The sequence below is a fragment of the Delphinus delphis genome, chromosome 15, assembly GCF_949987515.2.
Source record: "Delphinus delphis chromosome 15, mDelDel1.2, whole genome shotgun sequence".
Lineage (NCBI taxonomy): Eukaryota > Metazoa > Chordata > Mammalia > Artiodactyla > Delphinidae > Delphinus > Delphinus delphis.
The window spans coordinates 66,319,881-66,339,917 of NC_082697.1; the positions used below are offsets into that span (position 1 = coordinate 66,319,881).

Genomic DNA, 20,037 nt, shown 5'->3' on the forward strand with positions numbered 1-20,037 from the left:
ATGCAGCCAACACCAAAGAAAACAGAGCCAAGGAACAGAGAGAGCAGGACTGGGTCCTGATGACACTTGGACCCCCTGGATCCAGCTATAGCTGAAACCAGTTACCTGTGTACTTCTTAATTATGAGCCAATGAATCCCATTCTTCACTCACTCATTCATTCAACTTAAGGTAGTTTGAGTTGTGGTCTCTACCGATTGTGACTGAAGGAGTTCTGACCCATAGAGAAGCTCTGCTGTTCCTTGAAATTTCAATTATAAGAAGCCAGAAACAAAAGGCTATGTAATATATGATTCCACTTATATGAATGTCCAGAAAAGGCAAATCCATAACAACAGAAAGTAGATTAGTGGTTGCCAGGGGCTGAGAAGAAGGGGGAATGGGGACTGACTGCTAATGGCTCCTGGGTTTCTTTTTGGAGTGATGAAGATGTTCTGAAATTAGACAGTGGTGATGGTTGCACAACCCTGTGACTATACTAGAAAACACTGAATTATATACTTTAAACTGGTGGATTTTATGATATGTAAATTGTATCTCAATTAATAAAATAGAAAAAATTTAACTATAGCCATCGGAGCTCCTGCAGGGAGTGAACGGGAGCATTTGATCCCCTCACTTTCCTTGCTGTGAGGGACAGAAGTTACCAAAGCAAGAACTGCAGAATGGGAAAAAGCTTTATTTCAAGGGATTACAAAAGGTAGTGAAATACAGGGGAAAGGGAGCGCTAATATAATCTGGCATACAGAGAATGGCCACTTAGTTTTGCTTTCTAACTACAAACACAAAAGGGGATCTCATTATTTAAGGTAAGACAGGATAAGCACGAAACTATAGATCACTGGGCTCCCTCATCTAATCTAGAGATTATGAGACAACTAGTTTAATACCCCTTGAGCTGTAGCATCCATTCAACACAAAGTTCCTTCGTTTTATTTACCAGATGACCAGGAATCGTACACAAGTTTGGCTGCAACCATGTCTTCCACCGCCATTCCTGGAATGGACAGAAATTTGGTTCACCTTTTGTCAGAACAACTTTTCCTCAAACAGCCCAGATACCAGAACTGGCAGTCCCCTGATACAGTGTCCATCAGGGTAACAAGGACTGATGCCCAGAGGTGAGTTCAGGCTTGAAGTATTGGCAAAGGGCAGAACAAGGCAAGAAACGCCCACAAAAGAAATTTTACGTATCCTTCAGACGTTAGTTCGGGGGTCAGAACACTTTCTGTAAAGGGCCAGATGGTAAAGATTTCAGGCTTTGCAGGCCAATTACTTGCAGTTACTCAACTCTGCCATTGGAGTGCCAGGGCAGCCACAGACAACAGGGAAACAGCTGAGCCTGACTGTGCTCCAAGGAAAGTTTCTTTATGGACACGCTAGTTGGAATTTCTTAAATTTTCACATGTCACAAAACATTCTTAATTTTTTCCCCAATCATTCGAAAATGTAAAAACCATTTCACTTGTGGGCTGTACAAAAACAGGTGGTAGGTTGGGTTTAGCCCGTGGTCTGCAGTTTGTTGGACCCTCTGGTCTAGTCCAAACCCTGAATCCTTCAGCAACGGACCCTTTGTCTTATAGTTTGGGGCACAAACCTTAAGCTTGAATGGACATATGTTCTTAAAGGCCAGGGGCCAGTTTTTATTAATTTTTGTAGATACCACTGCACCCAGTATGCAGCTTGACACATAGCAGGTATTTAATGTGCACCTGCTGGATGAACGGCTGTGCCGATAAACCAGTCCCCAGAAGTGAGAAAGGAAAAATTGCTCAGAGGTGTAGGGCAGGGCTATGCGGTGCTGTGTCTCCTGAAGGGAGCCGGCTGACCTCTGATCTGCTAGGAACAATGAGACTTTCAGACCCAACTAGACCAGTGTGATGTCTTTGAACCAGGCTCTAGATAAAGCTTATACTGTGTTTGCCTGTCTTTCTGTGCATGAGATTTAAAAAAAATATTTAACAGATGGCAAGGCATGGGTGCTGGGTGGTCAGAGTACTCTTAATACTCTGCCAGGCATTAAAGCTTTGGTTGCTTAATCATTAACAAATATGTAAGGTCTGGTGAGGCTGAGGGGCTCAGGGCAGCAAATATTTACCAGCCATTTTGAGAGTAGTTCAATATTTTAGGTGTAGGAGCTGAATATTAGCTCTGTTACCACGTGTGTCCATTTCCTTAAATCTGGTGGGATGGGAGAGCTGGGCTGAGGGGCAAACTAGCCGCTGGGAGCCCCTTCTTTGTTGGGCTTCTGCCTGTGCTAACTCAGGTAGTAATGGGGCTCCCCACTGAAGACCTTCTTAAATCAGCAAGAAGAAAGGTAGGGAAGGAGGGGAAAAAAGGTCTCAGGCTGTACTTCCTGTCTGGGTCTCCGTCAGGTTGGGGCTCCCTGCTATTTCTCTTAAGCTCCCTGTTTTTAAACATCTTTTTCTCCTGTCCTCCCATCTCTGAAGGATATCTTCTTCTGAGTGTCATTGTCTTAATGCTGACACTTGCTGTGTGCACATTGTTTTTTGTTTTTTTGTTTGTTTGTTTGTTTTTTTGCAGTACACGGGCCTCTCACTGTTGTGGCCTCTCCTGTTGCGGAGCACAGGCTCCGGACGCACAGGCTCAGCAGCCATGGCTCACGGGCCCAGCCGCTCCGCGGCATATGGGATCTTCCCGGACCGGGGCACGAACCCACGTCCCCTGCATCGGCAGGCGGACTCTCAACCACTGCGCCACCAGGGAAGCCCTCACATTGTTTTGTATACACATCTCACTTAATTCTCACAAAAACTCCAGGGAACAGGTGGTGAGAAAACTGTGGCTCAGAGAGGTGAGGTCACTTGCCCAAGGACGCGTGTCCAGGGAGTGGCAGAGAAAGGAATCCAACCCAGGACTGACCAGTTCCAGAGTTCATGGGCTTCACCACTATGCCGACGTAAATAATTGACCTGAGTCATAGATTTCACAATGCTTCAGCTGTGGAGCCTGCTGACCCATTCCTCTTCCCACCCGTGGGTAAACCTACCTTGTGCTCTGGTTAAGTTTGTGCCTTGGGAGCAATGGCTCTTACCCAAAGACTTGAACACCGTAGTCTTCTCACAGTGGGCTGGTTTCACTCCCTTTACCACTTCTCCGAGCTCAGCGAAGATCTCGGCCTGTGAAATGAACACACACTGACCCAGGCCATGGGGCTAATGTCTGCTCAGGGCCAGCTTCTGAAGCCAGGGCAGGGTGTCCCTGAACTGGATAAGGGATAAACTTGATAAAAGGACCTTGTGTAAACTGGATGATGTCAGGAAGGAAGCCTCCACCTTAAACCTTTTTTTTTGGGAGGAGGGGTGGCGGGCGCGGGTACCATCTGCCTCTGTGATACTGTGATTGCAGAGATACAAATTTGTAGCCAGGGGAATGTCCTGCCAGGATACTGTCAGTGAGGAAATAGGCCTGTTCTTATCTGAACACTCATTTTGGCAGCCCTTTTCTTGCCTCTATGCCCTGATTACAAAAAAAAAGGCCAGAAAGTGGCCAACCCTAGTCCTAATTTGTTGGCCACACTGGGAAAGTTTCCAGGCTGTAACAGGCTCCTATCTTCCAATCCTACTGCTCTATAGGACAGCCCAGTCCAACAGAAAAGTCCATCAAGCCGCTCTCTTCAGGCAAAGGGGACAGGAAAACACATCACCACATAATGGCCACATTATTCTGGGAGGGGATTAGAAAAGGTTGAGAGATGTTTGGGAGTTGTCATCCCACAAAGAGGTAAGGGTTACCGAGGTCTGAAGCAGGCCAGACAGAAGGGGGTGTTAATGAAACCCTGGGATCCAGGTGAGGCCATCCAGGCAACAGCCCACCAGAAAGGAGGCTCACCCCGGACAAGAGGACATCTCCAGACTCTTTCAGGGCGGCCTCCTGGGAATCCACATACAGCACAGCCTGTGTCATGAGCTCATCATCCAGCTCTCTCCAGTCAGGTCTGCTGGCGCCGATGGCTAAGAGACAGCAAAACAGACCCTGAGCCTAGAAATGGCCACAAGGGATACCAAACACTCCAAAGAAGGAAAGGGGTGGGGAAAAGGAGGTGACAGAGGACACATGGGAACAGATGTGGAATGCCCCATTTCCCCAGGCCAACTCCCTCCCCATCGACGAGACTGAATTCACTAATAAGAATGATACCTGGGCATTTTTTCCTTTCCATTTCATATCCATTCTCATTACCAAAAAAAGATTTCGAGGCAACTTAGCATTAATTTGCTGTGTGCCTACTATCTGTGGGATGTTTCACACATACCATTCATAGTCCTCACAAGCACACTTCACATCTGATTCCCATTTAAAAAGCACACAGACTGAGGCTCAAAGAAGTGGTACATGCCGAGGTTAAGTATCTAATAAGTGCGTCTATAGCTCTGAGACAGTACATGCCTTTCATGCTTCTTCCACTCATCAGGAACAGAGACCTCCTTACAAAACCCCTAAAACAGAGACGTTACGTGGAGCTTATTCAGACCCCGCACTCCTCTATCTTCTGTCTGTCTGCTTGCTCTTCAATCATTCCCATCCCTCGCCCCCAACCACTTCTCTCTTAATTCACGAGAAAAGAGCCCAGTGTTAGGGTCAGAGAGAAGCCCCAATAAAGAGGAAACTGGCTGCACCCTGGCACCAAGGTTTCACATCCTCTGCAGAGCCCAGAACCATAATGATGAATCCAAGGAATCGTGACTCCTGGCGCTGGAACACAGGAATACGCAGAGGCTGCAACCAGATGCCTGCAGGGCCAGGAAGGTAATGAAAATGAGCAGAACTGGTCAGAGGAAGTGGATTGGAAATGGTGGAGACTGAGGTACAGAGAAGAAAGCAGACCCTTCTAAAGCGGACAGTTACTGTTCAGCTCAAGCTAATTGTTGCCATGTGAGAATGCAGGGCCACTGTTAGAAAGCTTCCCCTATCCCTGCTCCTTTTTTAAAAGAGAAGCAGGAAATCTCTTTGCATGTGTTAGTTCTTGATTTTCAGAACACTCTATGGTCTGAAAAAAACACATCTGCTGGCTGGATCCGGCCCATGCCAGCCAGTCTTTGGAAACTGCTATAAAGCTTTATACAAATATAAGGCAGCATTTACAAGCCTTCTCTCACTGCCATCCAGTTTTCTCTACTTGTTCCCTCTCCTGCTGTTCTCCCTCACTCTAATTTTCAAAGAGAGTGGTGTAAAAATGTCCATCTTGAAGGCTGTTTGTGTGAGAAGTTCTATAGAACAGAAGCACCAACTAATGAAGCTCATAAATAAATCATAAGCTGGTGGGAAAAACCGTAGCTTCTCAAGCCACCTCTTCTGATTGCTCTTGTTGCCCCCAATCTGGAGGCAGGGTGAGTTCTCGAAGGGCTGCATAAGGCCACTCAGGCTGATGGAGATGGTCCGGGTAGCAAAGGGAGGGGCTTGGCTCGGGCTGGGCCTTGGCCTTCCTGCAGTGGGGCGAGAATGGGTGAGGGTCAGACGCTGGCTGTTGGGCTGCAGGGATAGGATGAGGGACGTGCAGGGGAGGTTGGAATTGGGCGTATCTTTAGCCAAGCTGTAAAGTAAGTAAAATCTGTGGTTGGTGCTTCCCTGTTGACTGCACTTACAACATACTTAAGTATATTTAATGCCTCTGTGAATACATAAACCAATGTCGTCTTTAGGCTAGGGAAAGATATGAGATGGCTTGACTCTCCTTCCTGGAGAGAGACTCAAAGTGTGATAGGGATCCAACATGAGGGATAGTCTCTGTTGTTGGCTTTGAAGGTGGAGCGTCCACATGAAAAGGAATGTGGACAGCCTCTAGGAGCTGACAGCAGCCCCAAGGAAAAGGGCACCTTTGTGCTACAACACAAGGAACCTGCCATGACCATGTGGGCTGGGAAGAAGACTCCGGGCTCTGGATAAGACTGCCGCCTGAACAACACCTTGATTTCATCCTTGTGTGAGCAGAGGACTTAGCTAACCCATGCCCAGACTCCTAACCACAGAAACTGAGATAATAAATATGTGCTGTTTTAAGCTGGAAAAAAAAAAAGAAAAAGCTGAAAAAATATCAAGTCAGTCTTGCTGAAGATTCAGCTCTTGTCCATTTCACCAAGAACTGGTTTCTCTTGATTCCCTAAGTCGTTCCAGAAATGGTCTTACTGTTCGAGTCTGGCTTTATGAAGAGTAAGACCTACCCCCTGGACCCACATTCATAATACCAGTCCCACACAGGCTGAGACCTTCAATTTGCTATGGCCCATTCCTCAGTCATACCACGTTTTGTTTCCTTTATAGAACTTATCTTCAGCTGGAACTATCTAGCTCATCTATTTGTTTACTTGTTTGTTGTCTACCTCCCTTCTCTGGAATGTAACCAGCGGGAAAGCAGTGATCTTGATTGCTGGTTTACTGTGGCATCCTCAGCATCTAGAACAGTGCCTGACACATGGTAGGGATTCAATACATATTTGTGAATGAACTTGGCCCTTGCACGTGTGTGCAGACATTTTAGACTCTGAGTTCACACTATGTGCTTGTCACTAAAACATGGGGCACTGATACCAGGTTTAAATTCTTGAGTCTTCAATTGTTTGCTCATCAGAATCCAGTCTTCTTATTGAAAGATAACATAGGGTATCATTTAAGATCTTGGGCTCTGAGGGTGTATTACCTCAGTTCAAATCCCAGTTTTGCCTCTAAGAACCTCTGACTTTGGGCAAGTTTCTTAATCCTTCCATGCCTTGGTTTACCTACCTGTAAAATGGGGGTCATGATAATAATAGCTCCTACTTCATACGGTTGTTGTGAGGATTCAGTGATATAGTACATACAAAGAATCTAGAACAGCACCTGCAATAGTAAGTATTCAATATAGACCAGATCTTGTTATAACCCCCAGGGCCATTTGAGGATCTTCAGAGGCCCCAGGAACTCCTATGTTTAGAGTCCCAACCATCCTATCCCACATATTAAAAAGCACCCACATGTCACATTAAATGTCTTTGGTGTTGTAATTTTAAAAGATTTGTTTTTATAATTCCAAGTGTTGTTAAAGAACAAGTGAGTCATTTGGCTTTTGTAATTTAAATTTCATAACATTTAAGAACTGAGCTATAATTGATCATTTGCTATAATGATACACTTTATAAAACTTTAATTAAATTTATTAGTTTCAGGTTTGTGATTTTTGTTTCATATTTTGGAGTATCATTTTTTTCAGAACTCAAATGTTTCTGAGGCCATTAAAACGCTCAAGCATTTTGCATGAGTAAAACAGCTCTGCAGATGCAGCCCTCTTGGTCCAGCCAAGGGAGAGTCTGGCCACCCAAGGCTCATGGAGCCACTCTGCTTACCATTGATGTGAGCCCCGGGCTTCACCCATTCACCAAACAAAATGGGCTCCGTTGCCATGGTGACTGTGATGATCACATCTGCCCCGGTCACAGCCTCCTGAACCGATGAACAGACCCGTACCTCTCCTTGCACTGTGTTCGCAAACTTCTCTGCATTTTCTTTGGTGCGGTTCCATATCCTCACCTTCATTGGGGGTAACAAGAGGGACATTGGTGCCATGATTATTTGTCTGTTTATGTTTCATTAAGCCCAGGGGTGCAAGGAAAAGTTGAACCACTCTGGGGTTAGGACTGTAGTTATTTAAATCATTCCGTATGGCGAATGTACATTTGTCTGGGCCAGATATTTGAAAATGACCTTTCTCTATCCCATTCCCCTTTCAAGAAGGGGGGAAGTTTTTCACTTCTAGCTTGGGACACACAGCCTCAGTAGCTTAATAGCTACTATATAGCTTAATGATTAGCAGAGCAAGTTCTGGAGCTAAACAGGCTTAGAATCAATCCTTGCTGTCACTTACTGTTTCTGAAGTATATTTAACTTCATTCAGCCTAAGTTTTCATGTCTGTAAAATGCAAATGATAACAGGCAAAGTCAGCATCAAACTCACAGTTTATGTTTGGGAGTCTGTAAAGGAGTCATAACAGGGATGAGATTCACAAACAGGATGTGCAGGGCTGTGCTTGGAATAGTTGATCTCCGAAGGATATGTAGGGAATTAAAATCTGGAAGGGTTTCAGGAGTGAATGGTGCAGCAGAGTAGAAGGCCAAGAGTAATAGCTACAGTTAGATTCCTGGGAAGCGCTGGTGGGAGAGGGTGCGTCACTGGCATCACCAGGAGGTGGGGACTTGCTAGCTTGCTTAACAGATTTTGATGTCTGTGGTGGCAGCTGTCAGCCTTCAACTGAAAATAAGGCCTAAAGAATCTCTCATAAGGAAATATAATAAATATGGAAATAAATGTTATGTCTGAGTAAGTTCATTAACTAAGGTGAAAAACAATACAATATGTCCATTTATAAGAGAATGGTTAACTATACCATCTTGCTTGATAGAAAAATATGAAATACCATACAAAAATTAAGTAATGTGGAAAAGTGGTATTACAACATTCAGTGAAAATACAGTATATACAACTGTGTATATCTAACATGATTAAATCTTTAAGAGGTTAATATTCAAAATATACAAAGAAATTATAAAATTTAATATTAAAAAATAAAGCAACCTTATTTTAAAATGGGCAGAGGACCTGAATAAATATTTTTCCAAAGAAGGCATACCAATGGGCAACAGACACATGAAAAGATGCTCAACGCCACTGGAACATAGGGAAATGCAAATCAAAACCACAATAAGATATCACCTCCATTTCCCTCGGCATGATGACTATGCACAGACCTATGGTCAATTAATCTCTGACAAAGGAGGCAAGAATACACAATGGAGAAAAGACAGTCTCTTCAATAAGCGGTGCTGGGAAAACTGGGCAGCTACATGTAAAAAAATGAAATTAGAACATTCTCTAGCACCATACACAAAAATAAACTCAAAATGGATAAAGACCTAAATTTAAGACCAGATACTATAAAACTCTTAGAGGAAAACATAGGCAGAAAACTTTTTGATATAAATCACAGCAATAACTTTTTGAATCCACTTCCTAGAGTAATGAAAAAAACAAAAATAAACAAATGGTACCTAATTAAACTTAAAAGCTTTTGCACATGAAAGTAAACCATAAACAAAACGAAAAGACAACCCACAGAATGGGAGAAAATATTTGCAAACGAAGTGACCAGCATAGGATTAATCTCCAAAATATACAAGCAGCTCATGCAGCTCAATATCAAAAAAACAAACAACCCAATTAAAAAATGGGCAGAAGATCTAAATAGACATTTCCCCAGGAAGACATACAGATGGCCAAAAAGCACATGAAAAGATGCTCAACATCGCTAATTATTAGAGAAATGCAAATCAAAAGTACAATGAAGTATCACCTCACACCAGTCAGAATGGCCATCATCAAAAAGTCCACAAACAACAAATGCTAGAGAGGGTGTGGAGAAAAGGGAACCCTCTTGCACTGTTGGTGGGAATGTAAATTGATAAGCCACTATGGAAAACAGTATGGAGGTTCCCGTAAAAAACTCAAAATAGAGCTACCATATGACCCAGCAATCCACTACTGGGCACATACCCTGAGAAAACCATAATTCAAAAAGAGACATGTACCACAATGTTCACTGCAGCATTGTGTCCTGGCTATTAATTTACAATAGCCAGGACATGGAAGCAACCTAAGTGTCCATCAACAGATGAATAGATACAGAAGATGTGGCACATATATACAATGGAATATTACTCAGCCATAAAAAGAAATGAAATTGAGTTATTTGTAGTGAGGTGGATGGACCTAGAGTCTGTCATACAGAGTGAAGTAAGTCAGACAGAGAAAGACAAATACTTTATGCTAAACCATATATATGGGATCTGAAAAAAAAAAAAAGGTTCTGAAGAACTTAGGGGCAGGACAGGAATAAAGACACAGATGTAGAGAATGGACTTGAGGACACGGGGAGGGGGAAGGGTAAGCTGGGACAAAGTGAAAGAGCAACATTGGCATATATACAGTACCAAATGTAAAAGAGATAGCTAGGGAAGCACCTGCATAGCACAGAGAGATAAGCTCGGTGTTTTGTGTCCACCTAGAGGGGAGGGGGAGGGAGGGAGGGAGGGAGACGCAAGAGGGAGGGGATATGGGGATATATGTATACATATAGCTGATTCACTTTGTTATACAGCAGGAACTAACACACCATTGTAAAATAAATAAATAACCTCCAATAAAGATGTTAAAAAATATACCTCAATAAAGATGTTAAATAAATAAATAAGTTAAATAAATAAATAAACCACTTGTGGTGATTTCCAGAGGGGGGAGGGTTGGGGGATGGGTAAAACAGGTGAAGGGGATTAACAGGTACAAACTTCCAGTTTCAAAATAATTAAGTCATGGGGATATAATGTGCAGCATGGAGAATATAGTCAATAATATTGTAATAACTTTGTATGGTGACAGATGGTAACTAGACTTACATTGGTGACCATTTCGAAATGTATATAAATATCAAATCACTACAATGTACACCTGAAACTAATAAGATGTCATATGTCAATTATACTTTAATAAAAAAAGCAGAGAAAAACCATACAACTATGTTACAAGAAGCAGACGAGAGAGATTGGAAATGTTAACTACTTGTCTTTGAAAACAGATAAAAGGGAATTTTTCTTTTGTTTTCTTCATTACAGTCTTCATTTCTCAAAGCAGAAGTATTATTTTTATCACAAGAAATCATACCTTAAATATACCCCACCCCTCTCACACACATAGAAAAAAATAAAATAAAAGTAGCATCAAATGTATCAAAAATAATAGGAAGTGTGAGCCAGCCAGAATGGGGAAAAGTAGACTAACATCTAGGCTGCAGAAGGCATGCTGTGGCCTCCTGCTCTCTAGGCCTCATTCCCAGCTCCTGGATCCCTAAGCCTGAATACTTAAGGACCCCAGATTCTCCTAAGAGAAACAATAGAAAGAGCCAAAAGAACACCTGAATGTATGTAATGGATATGACACAATCCTTTAAGTAACCGAGTAGGCTCTCTGCGTACTTCAGCATACCCTGCAAACTGAGAAACTGGAGGGGGTGATTCAGGCCTTTCCCCCAACTCTTCACGTCCAGTGGGACTTCTGGGCAAATTGTTAAAAGAATGGTCTAGGGGGCTTCCCTGGTGGCGCAGTGGTTGAGGGTCCGCCTGCCGATGCAGGGGACGCGGGTTCGTGCCCCAGTCCGGGAGGATCCCACATGCCGCGGAGCGGCTGGGCCCGTGAGCCATGGCCGCTGGGCCTGCGCGTCCGGGGCCTGTGCTCCGCAACGGGAGAGGCCACAGCAGTGAGAGGCCCGTGTACAGCAAAAAAAAAAAAAAAAAAAGAATGGTCTAGGGACTTCCCTGGTGGTGCAGTGGTTAAGAATCCACCTGCCAATGCAGGGGACACGGGTTCGATCCCTGGTCTGGGAAGATCCCACATACCACAGAGCAACTAAGCCTGTGCGCCACAATGCTGAAGCCCGCGCACCTAGAGCCCGTGCTCTGCAACAAGAGACTCCACCACAATGAGAAGCCCGTGCACCACAACAAAGACCCAATGCAACCAATAATAAATAAATTTATATTAAAAAAAAGAATGGTCTAGATGGTGGGACTCTCAACCTGACAATTTCAGCATAACCCACACTGTAACAAAGGAGTACAGAGAAAGGTCACTGCTACTTCCTCCACAACCCTCCCTGGACCTACCTCCTTAAAGGAGAACTGCTCTGTGAAGACCTCATAATGGCTATAAGCCTGGACGCCAGCTCCAAGGATACACAACACTTCACTGCTGGGGGGTTTCAAAAACTATTTGAGAGAAATGAGATAGAAAAGGTCAAGGGAGACTCTAGTAGCCAGGAGAAGATCAAATACAGTTTGAGAATCAGGTGAACTTCAAGACCTCTCAGGCAATCAAGGAGATGTCATTGTGTATTTCCGTTTCCACAGAGTGGGGAGGGAGGGAGGGAAGGAGCCTTCACTGGGTACCTAACATATGCCAGTGCTTAAGCCTCATGATCTCATTTAGCCCAGACAATTGACCCTATGAGCTAGATACTCCCATTGTTATCCTCCTCTCACAGATAAAGAAATTGAGGTCCAGAGAGGTTAAGTAACTTGCTCAGGGCCCTATGACTACTGAATGGCACAGTGAGGCTCTAACACCACATCTTTCATTCTCCAAAGCCCACTTGCTTTCTGCTGTGCTACCCTATCTCAGGGGCATGATAAGCCACACCTACTTCTGAGAGCTGTTAGTTGCTTCTGGAATCCATGAATCCTTGCGAGCCTAGGTTCTCAGCTATATTTGCTGTGCCCACTCTCTGTTGATCCTGACTCAGCCTCCGTCTTCCTTTAAAGAGGGATGTAGAGCTGGCATTTGTGGCACCTGCTAAGGGTGTATGTGTGTCTTTATTTGTGAGTGAGGTTCTCTGATCAACTCTCCAGTAAAGTCTTTCTGACCACCCTGATAGATTTCACCACTTCATAGCACTTGTTTGTTTACAAATTTATTTTCCTGTACTGGTATGTAAGCCCCAGGAAAACAGAGACAGTCTTATTTGCACAGAATTGGCACATATCTACCATTACCTATGAGAAACAGAGCGGGGTTTCTTGACCTCAGCACTACTGATATTTGGGCTGGATAATTCTTTGTTGGCAGGTGGGTGGGCTGTCTTGTGCATTATAGGATGTTGAGAAGCATCCCTGGTTCTGTCCATTAGCACCCCCTATGTCCTCAGTTGCGACAACCAAAACTATCTCCAGACATTGCTAATTGTCTCTGGGGCAGCTGGCCAAATTGTTTTCAGTTAAGAACAACTGGCATTGAGGGATGACAACACTTGCTCCTCAAACCATCCATATTAAATAAGACCATCTTCTGCCTTTCCTCTATTTCATTTAATAAAAATTGAGCTCCTTGGGGCTGCTCTTTCTTACAATGCTAATTATTGAGATTCTGGAGTGCAACCTTAAAAATGAAAGTATTCTTAATTATTAATCACTTGCAGAAAGGAGCCTCAAATATTGGCAGGTGATTAGAGATGATGTCTCCTGTAGCTGCAGAAGGAGATAGCATTTTGTGCCGTCAACTATAGTTCAAAGAACCTTGATTTGAAAAGTTTTCAAAATGACAATATCCACAAGACTAGTAATCTTATGCTCCTGTCCAATAAGGAGAATTATGTAATTTTTCCTTAACTAAATTTTTTTTTCTGTTCTCAGTTAATATGAATCTATTCTTGGAAGTACACGTGGGCTTCAGAAATTGTTGCAGTATCCTGTAAAGTAACCTTTAACCTCTGATAGAAGAATTAACCTGGTTGATCATCAGAATCAACCAGATACCATAAAAAACCAAAACACCTAGTTTCTTAGGCCCTACCCTCAGCGATTTCAATTCAGTGGTTTTGGGAATCTGAATTAAAAAAAAAAAATTCCCCAGATGCTGCTGCTGCTGCGTAGCCTGGGTTGGAAACTACTGATCCGGGACGAGAAGACCCACAGCTACCTGGGTTGTCTGACTACAGGAAACCCTAGACTCCATTTCCTTCTGCACAAAATGAGGCCAGTAATACTTGCTCTGCCTTCCTCCCAGAAATCCAAAAATAAATCAAACAATGGTTTGGAAATTATTTTGGAAAAGATCGAAGTCCTTTTCAAATGTAGGGCAGTATGGTTAGAGTCTCTCTGTTCCTAAGTTACCAGGGAACATACTTCAGAGTCCCTTGATCATTTCAATCTGAACTGGGTCTGCATATAATTTTTCAAAGCCAGTTCATCAAGCTGCACACTGTAGTCTACTCCCTTCCTATATAATTACCAGATTTATCCCCACAGTCTTCCCTCCCCATCATGTGTTTAGAAGACCTTAACACACTCACAATTTGAACACCTGGTCTCTGCTCCTCCAACCCTCCGATAGACCCCACATTTCCTTTATGCTTAGGCCTCATAAACCAGCATTCCCAGACCTTTAATGTGAAAGGTTCCAGCCTTTAACTGTTCCTACAGATACCTCGTCTTCTTAACCCTAGCCTCTAAAAATACTGTTCTTCTTGTAGGATGCCCTTGTAGGATGCTTAGAAATATCATCACCTCTATCACTTGCTTTTCCTTCTGCCTGGAGAGCTCCTCCCCTCTTCCTGTTTCACTCACTCACTTCTTTTTCAGTCTTTACTCAAATATCACCTTCCCAGTGAGGTCTTTCCTCTATAATTTAAAATATCACCCCTTCCCAGTGCTCTCAATTCTGCTTTATTTTCATCCTTCTAGCTGGTGGTGGGGGTGGGCGTGTTATTTTTTTAAAGCAAGTCCTAGCCTATTAGTAAACTCAAAAGGGGTTTGCTGTTGGTTAATTATTTTTTTTAGCAAATCATACTATGTATTTTACTTTTTATTTTATTTATTGTCTCACCTCCCCTCTGCATGTAACTCTCTGTTTCGTGCACTACCACATCTCTGACATTTAGAACAGTGCCTGATATGTGGTAGGTTCTCAGTCAATACTTGCTGAATGGATACATCTGTGTGGCTTGGATCTGTTTATCTCCTCCTCTGCTTCGTATGCAGTACTGACTCTAGCCTATGGGGCAACCACACTGATGTGCCAGGAGCAGTGTGGTAGAGGGGAAAGAAAGCAGTCCTGGGAGTCAGAGAGGTCAAGTTTTAAATTCTTGCTCTGCCACTTGTTAGCTGTGTGACCCTGATCAACTCACACAACCTCTCTGAGCCACATTCCTTATACCTGGCAAATGGAGATAATCATATCTACTTTGCAAGGTTGGTGTGAAGATCAGGAATAGCACATGTGAGGTACCTGGAATCTTGGGCTCATTAAATGGTAGCCAATCATTTCGTGAATCACTGTGCTCAGCTGACATCCCATATTTGGCATATGAAGTTCCAGCTATGTCCAAAGAAGTTCCAAATGAGTTCCTCACTTCTACCTTAGACATTCAAACTTGAGACACTCAATCCCACCCACCAGCTCAGCACAGCCAGGCACTAATCTCACCTTGGTGGCGATGGCAGACACTGCAGCTGTTCTCTTTGCAGTTATGATATTTCCATCCATGACCTTGGAGGAAAGGAGAGACAGTGAACAAGGGGCACCCCTATCCACCACTTAAGCAGAGAGAAGACGCTCTAAAAGCGTTAGCCCTAGGAAGCATCATAATATTCTATAAAGAGAATGCTTTGCCTGGATACAATCCCTCCACTTATAAGAAATACAACTTTGAAAAAACATCTTAATCTTTAAGCACCGGTTTCCTACCTGTAAAAATAAAGATAATGGCAACCACTCAGAGGGTTTTTGTGAAGATTAAATGCACTGGCATACGTGAAAACATCTAGCATATGGCGAGCCCTCAAGAATTGCCCATTTGCTTTACTTGCCCTGGGATTCTCAAAACATCAAATTAAGGAGAAACTTCAGGAATAAGAGTAAGTCACTTGACATCCGTGCAAGGGCCCTGAAACTCTATCTCAGTGGCTCTCAACTCCTCCTGCACATGTGGGGAGGTTTGTGAAGATACAGATGCCCAGACATGACCCTTAGGTTGACTGAATCTGAACACTAGGGATGGGACCCAGACACTGTTGTTTTTAAAAGCTCCCCAGGTGATTCTGAATTACGCCTTGCCAGTAATAACTCCCATCCTTTGCACTGTTCTCTGTTTATATTAATCATCTCAATTGGTCCTCGCCAAGTAGTATGAGTATTCTCATTTTATGGACAAGGAAGTGAGTTGCTTGGCTACTGATCGAATTCAGGAAGAATCTCAGGCCTTGTCATTGAGTTCCAAAGCCTGAGGTGGTCCCGGTTTCCTGGGGAAGCACTGTTGGTAGGTAGTATGGATGCCATTTCCATTGGATGAGCAGAGACTGGGAAGAGCTACAGACTCTTTTCAGGGGAGGAATAAATGGGCAGCTTCCTTGGGGAACCAGAAATTCTGAGAAGGAGAGTCTAAGGATCCAGGGGCGGTTTGGATTAAGGAGTCCGTCCCTGATGAGGACTCAACCGGCTGGCCTCAGTGCCAGGCTGGAGGGCAAAAAGCACTTTCACTAACCAGTTGTGTGACCTCAAGCAAAGTGACTCTGATGCTCTGAGCCTCAGGAACCTCCAAAGAAAGCAGGTGGGGAGGTGAGGGTGTAATAAACACTCCCACAGAGGAGTGTTGTCAGGATTGAATGAGACCAATTTCTCCTGCCTGGTACATGATAAGTGCTCAGTCAACAGCAGTGAGAAAGGCAGTAGAGAGCATAGTCTTAAGACAGTATAGGCCTTGGACTTACACAGAGTAGGTGTGAAGTCCATCCATGCCACTATGAGCTATGGAAATTTTGGTAAGTTTGGCATAGCTGCTCTATGACTCAGTTTTCTCATCTGCAAAATGGAGGTAATAAATTTACTTACCTCAGAGTGGTTCTAAGTATTAAGAGAATTAACACATACAAAGTATTTAGAACAGTGCCTGACGCACACAAGGTGCTTAATACATTTGGACTACTACTATTTTTTGATATTACCATTAAATGTTATAACAGGTCGTTGTGTATCCCTTAGAAAAAAACTCCCAGGTATTAGAGAGCACCCCTAGTCTGTAACTCACGTAACTCCACATTGCAGAGATTCACTAAATAAACGTTTCCTTGGCTACTGGGTTTGTGCAAGCTGTATATCTGGAGTAACCGGTAGAGGACAAGAACATCACAAGAATGACGAGATTATTCCTTCCACACTGTCACACACTTAAAGCAGCAGTGGGCTCTGGTGCTGGGTTATGCATCCTTAGGCAGTTCTGGAATCAGATACACAGTCACAGATAACCTTCACTGTCACTGGCATCCAGTCACTCAGAGAGGGTCATGGGTGGTCACACTCAAAACTCCCCCTGGTCGACAGAGAACTAACTTCTGAGCCTAGCTCTGTGCACAGGGGCCCTGACCCACCCCTGGCCAGGGAGTTGCTCACCGCCAGAAGGGAGCCATCGCTCGGCTGGAAGAGTAGCACAGTGGCCTGATGGGAGGGGACAGTGGAGGTGGTGCTGTGGCCCTCATAGAAGGTGACCAACTTGGTGGTCAGGGCGTCCTCTGCTGCACTGTAGGCGGGCATGACCCCCAGGAAACTACAAGAAGAGAGGGAGCAGCTTCAACCCCTTCCGATCAATGCTGAGGTATCCTATCAAGTCCTCATGTCCCTTCCTTTCTCTTTCCTCCCTCAATGCCCTACTGGCCTTCTCCCTCGCCCACCTCCCACCCCCATCCGTCTGCCATTCCCTTTGGCAGTATGCTGAGTACGTTCAAGAATCCGGCTCTGGATGAGAAAAGTCACCCCAGTTCTGCCACTTACTAGCTGCGTAACCCTGGGTACTTCACTTCACCTCTCTGAGTCTCGGTTTTCCCATCAGTAAATGTTGCATCAATACCTACCTATATATGGAGTGAATTAAACAAGGTAATTCCTGTAAAGCGCCCACTTGACACAGTGGGTTGCAAAAATCAGGTGGGAGCTGTTATTAGCAGTGGTTAGGTAAGCCCTCCCTTCCTTCCTCCCGCTGCTTCCATTCTCACCCCTCCTCTTCCTCCTTTCCAGTTTCTCCAGACCCTGGCCCGGCCTTCCTCACTCACCCACTGTGTTTGGCCACGGGCACCACGGTGCGCACCGGCTGCATGACCCCTCCTTCGGGGCCGCTGGAGAAGTTGGCCAGAGCCGCCTCCAGAGGCGGGATGAGTAGGCTAGAGCTGCGGAGGTGGTCCTGCACATCTGCCGCGCTCAGGAACGCTGGCACAGAGCTCATGTCGTCGCGGGCCTTCTACCTCCGCGAGCTCAAGGGGATCCGCGCTTCCAGCGCTGTGCCCTGTGCGAGAGCGCCCAGGGCGCGCTGCCGCCTACAGGTCACCGCCCAGCTCCGGGGGCGGAGCAAATCTGGTTTCCTCCAACCCCCATCCGCAGGGGTGGGCGAGCTGGGTCCGCTCCAGACACAGGTTCCCCGAGATTGGAGTTGACGCGGCGGGCTGGCTGGGAGTTAGTATTCTTGGCTCCACTTTCTCAATTCCTGTAGTTAGCTATAGTCACATTCCTTGCAAAACATGTTACTTTGGCGCCCTACCTTCTTCCCTCCCCCCAACGCCTCTATTTGCTGTCTAGGTCCTGCTGCCTGGGAAAGAGGAGACAGAGGGAGATGGGGGCAAACAATGATGGGCTCCCTTATTTCTTAAATTATTGCCTGCTTTTTAGGAGCTCTTAGATGAAAGGAGATAGAAGGTTATTAAAAACCATTTTCCTTTCAATTCTGTCCCCATCTGGAGTCTCTTATCCCAACCTCGCTCCCACTCCAACCCCATCCCCCCCCCCCCCCCCCCCCCCAGATCCCGGGCTGTTGACCGCTTCGAGTGCACAGTATTCTCCTGGGCTAATTAATTGAACTAACCTTCACCTTTAGAAAAGGAGGAAGTTCCCAGGACAAGATATAATGGCCTTAGTCACAAATCGCCAAATGCATAAGATGTCATGTCAGCAGAGGAGTTGGGATCTGCCCTTGAAGTGAGACTCCAGAACTCTACTCCTAGCCATTAGGCTACATTGGCAGAAAGGGTGTAAGAGGGCATTTCGGGCCAGGTTAAACCCAGGGGTGGAAGGAATGTTGTCTCCTCCTTGAGGACAGAGTTGGACTGGAACCAGGGACTGATATCTAGGAGCACCAAGACGTAAAACTGGGATGCTTCTTGAAGTCAAGCAGCTAAGAGGGTGATTCTTTGGAAGGGAATTACATGGTTAAAGAGATTAAACATTTAGATAGAAGGGTCTTGTACCAATGCAGAGGGTGAAACAAAGGAGCAAGAGTGTAGCCCGGGAGACAGGTCAGGAGACTCCAGTGCGTAAGTTGTGCTCCCCTGATATTTTCACTGGGAGCTACATAGGGCACTTCTTAGGAAATGGTCACATCATAATGAAAGACAGTGTAGTAAGTGTCAAAATATGTACCAATGAAATAATAAATCACATGTAATGTACTTAGCACAGTGCTTGGCACAGAGTAGCCACATAATAAATGAAAACCTCTTGTATCATCAAAACACAGAGAAGATGTGGCGGTGGTTGGAAAAGCTTATTTCGATTACACAAATTTGTTTCTTCAGTTCACCATCCTTAGAAATGCAGGCCCAGGGCTGCTGGGATTACGGAAGTGTTTACGGCTCATTATTTGTGTTGTTATAATTATTATGATGTAACAATTACTGGGTTTAAAAAATGACAGAGGTATAAAGAAAACAGCAGTGTGTCTCATTATTCTTGAGGGAAAAAAAGCAAAACCAAATACTCACCAACTAAAAGAGAAATGAAATAGGAAAGCCAGATGGTTTTTTGTTTGTTTCCATTGTGTATTTAAAAATTGAGCCCTGGTCAAGTAGAAAGCTTTTGTATTTGTTTCTAGCAAATCCTGTAGGAACAGGACTAGTCTGTAAATCACCTCAAATCGTGTTCTTTATAAAGCTTTGCGTACCATCACCCAGGCCCTCACTAAAGTAGCGCTGGGAAAATTGGTCTTGATTGAATTAATTCTGTTGGGACTGGAGACCCAGGGAACTAACTGGTCCCAAGTAACCAGAGCCTTTCCAAAATGAAAGTTATGCAATATGCAATATCTGATTAGGGTCAGAAGTTGTACAACCTGGGCAGGTAGAAGGGAATTCTTAGGTGATCACATATGCTATGAGTCCAACTGCCATGTTCTGTTGAAGCTCTAATACCTCCTTGAGATCTTTTATTATTTACTTTAAATATATTGTGTTAAAATTTTTACTACTCTTTTTAGCTTCACTAGGAGCAAAATGAGCCTGCTATTGTAGTTTAATATGCTATTTCAATCATTTTGAATTTGCATCAAAATAAATGTATGATTATTCAAAAGACAGTAGGTCTGTGAGTCACCTCAAATCATCTTCCTCATATGGCTTTGGGTGATATCACCCAGGTCCTCAGCAAAGTTTTAGCTGCCAAACATGGTGGTCTGGTTTTAGCTCAAGGGTC

At 44.3% G+C, this 20,037-nt stretch overlaps 1 protein-coding gene across 2 annotated transcripts; it reads right to left on the reverse strand.

Annotated features, from left to right (window-relative positions):
• Window positions 1–639: 639 nt before the first annotated feature.
• Window positions 640–18,031, reverse strand: CRYM (crystallin mu). 2 transcript variants are annotated; one of them, XM_060031879.1, is made up of 8 exons: window positions 17,634–18,029; window positions 16,978–17,131; window positions 15,016–15,078; window positions 11,703–11,804; window positions 7,340–7,523; window positions 3,852–3,973; window positions 3,055–3,139; window positions 640–996 (listed from the first exon to the last, which is right to left on the reverse strand). In XM_060031879.1, the coding sequence occupies exons 1-8, from the start codon at window positions 17,801–17,803 to the stop codon at window positions 932–934; spliced, it is 945 nt and encodes a 314-aa protein (XP_059887862.1). In that variant the 5' UTR covers window positions 17,804–18,029; the 3' UTR covers window positions 640–931. The 2 variants fall into 2 exon arrangements, with proteins under 2 accessions (XP_059887862.1, XP_059887863.1); XM_060031880.1 differs by lacking the exon at window positions 11,703–11,804 and having other exon boundaries at window positions 17,634–18,031.
• Between the last annotated feature and the right edge of the window lie 2,006 nt (window positions 18,032–20,037).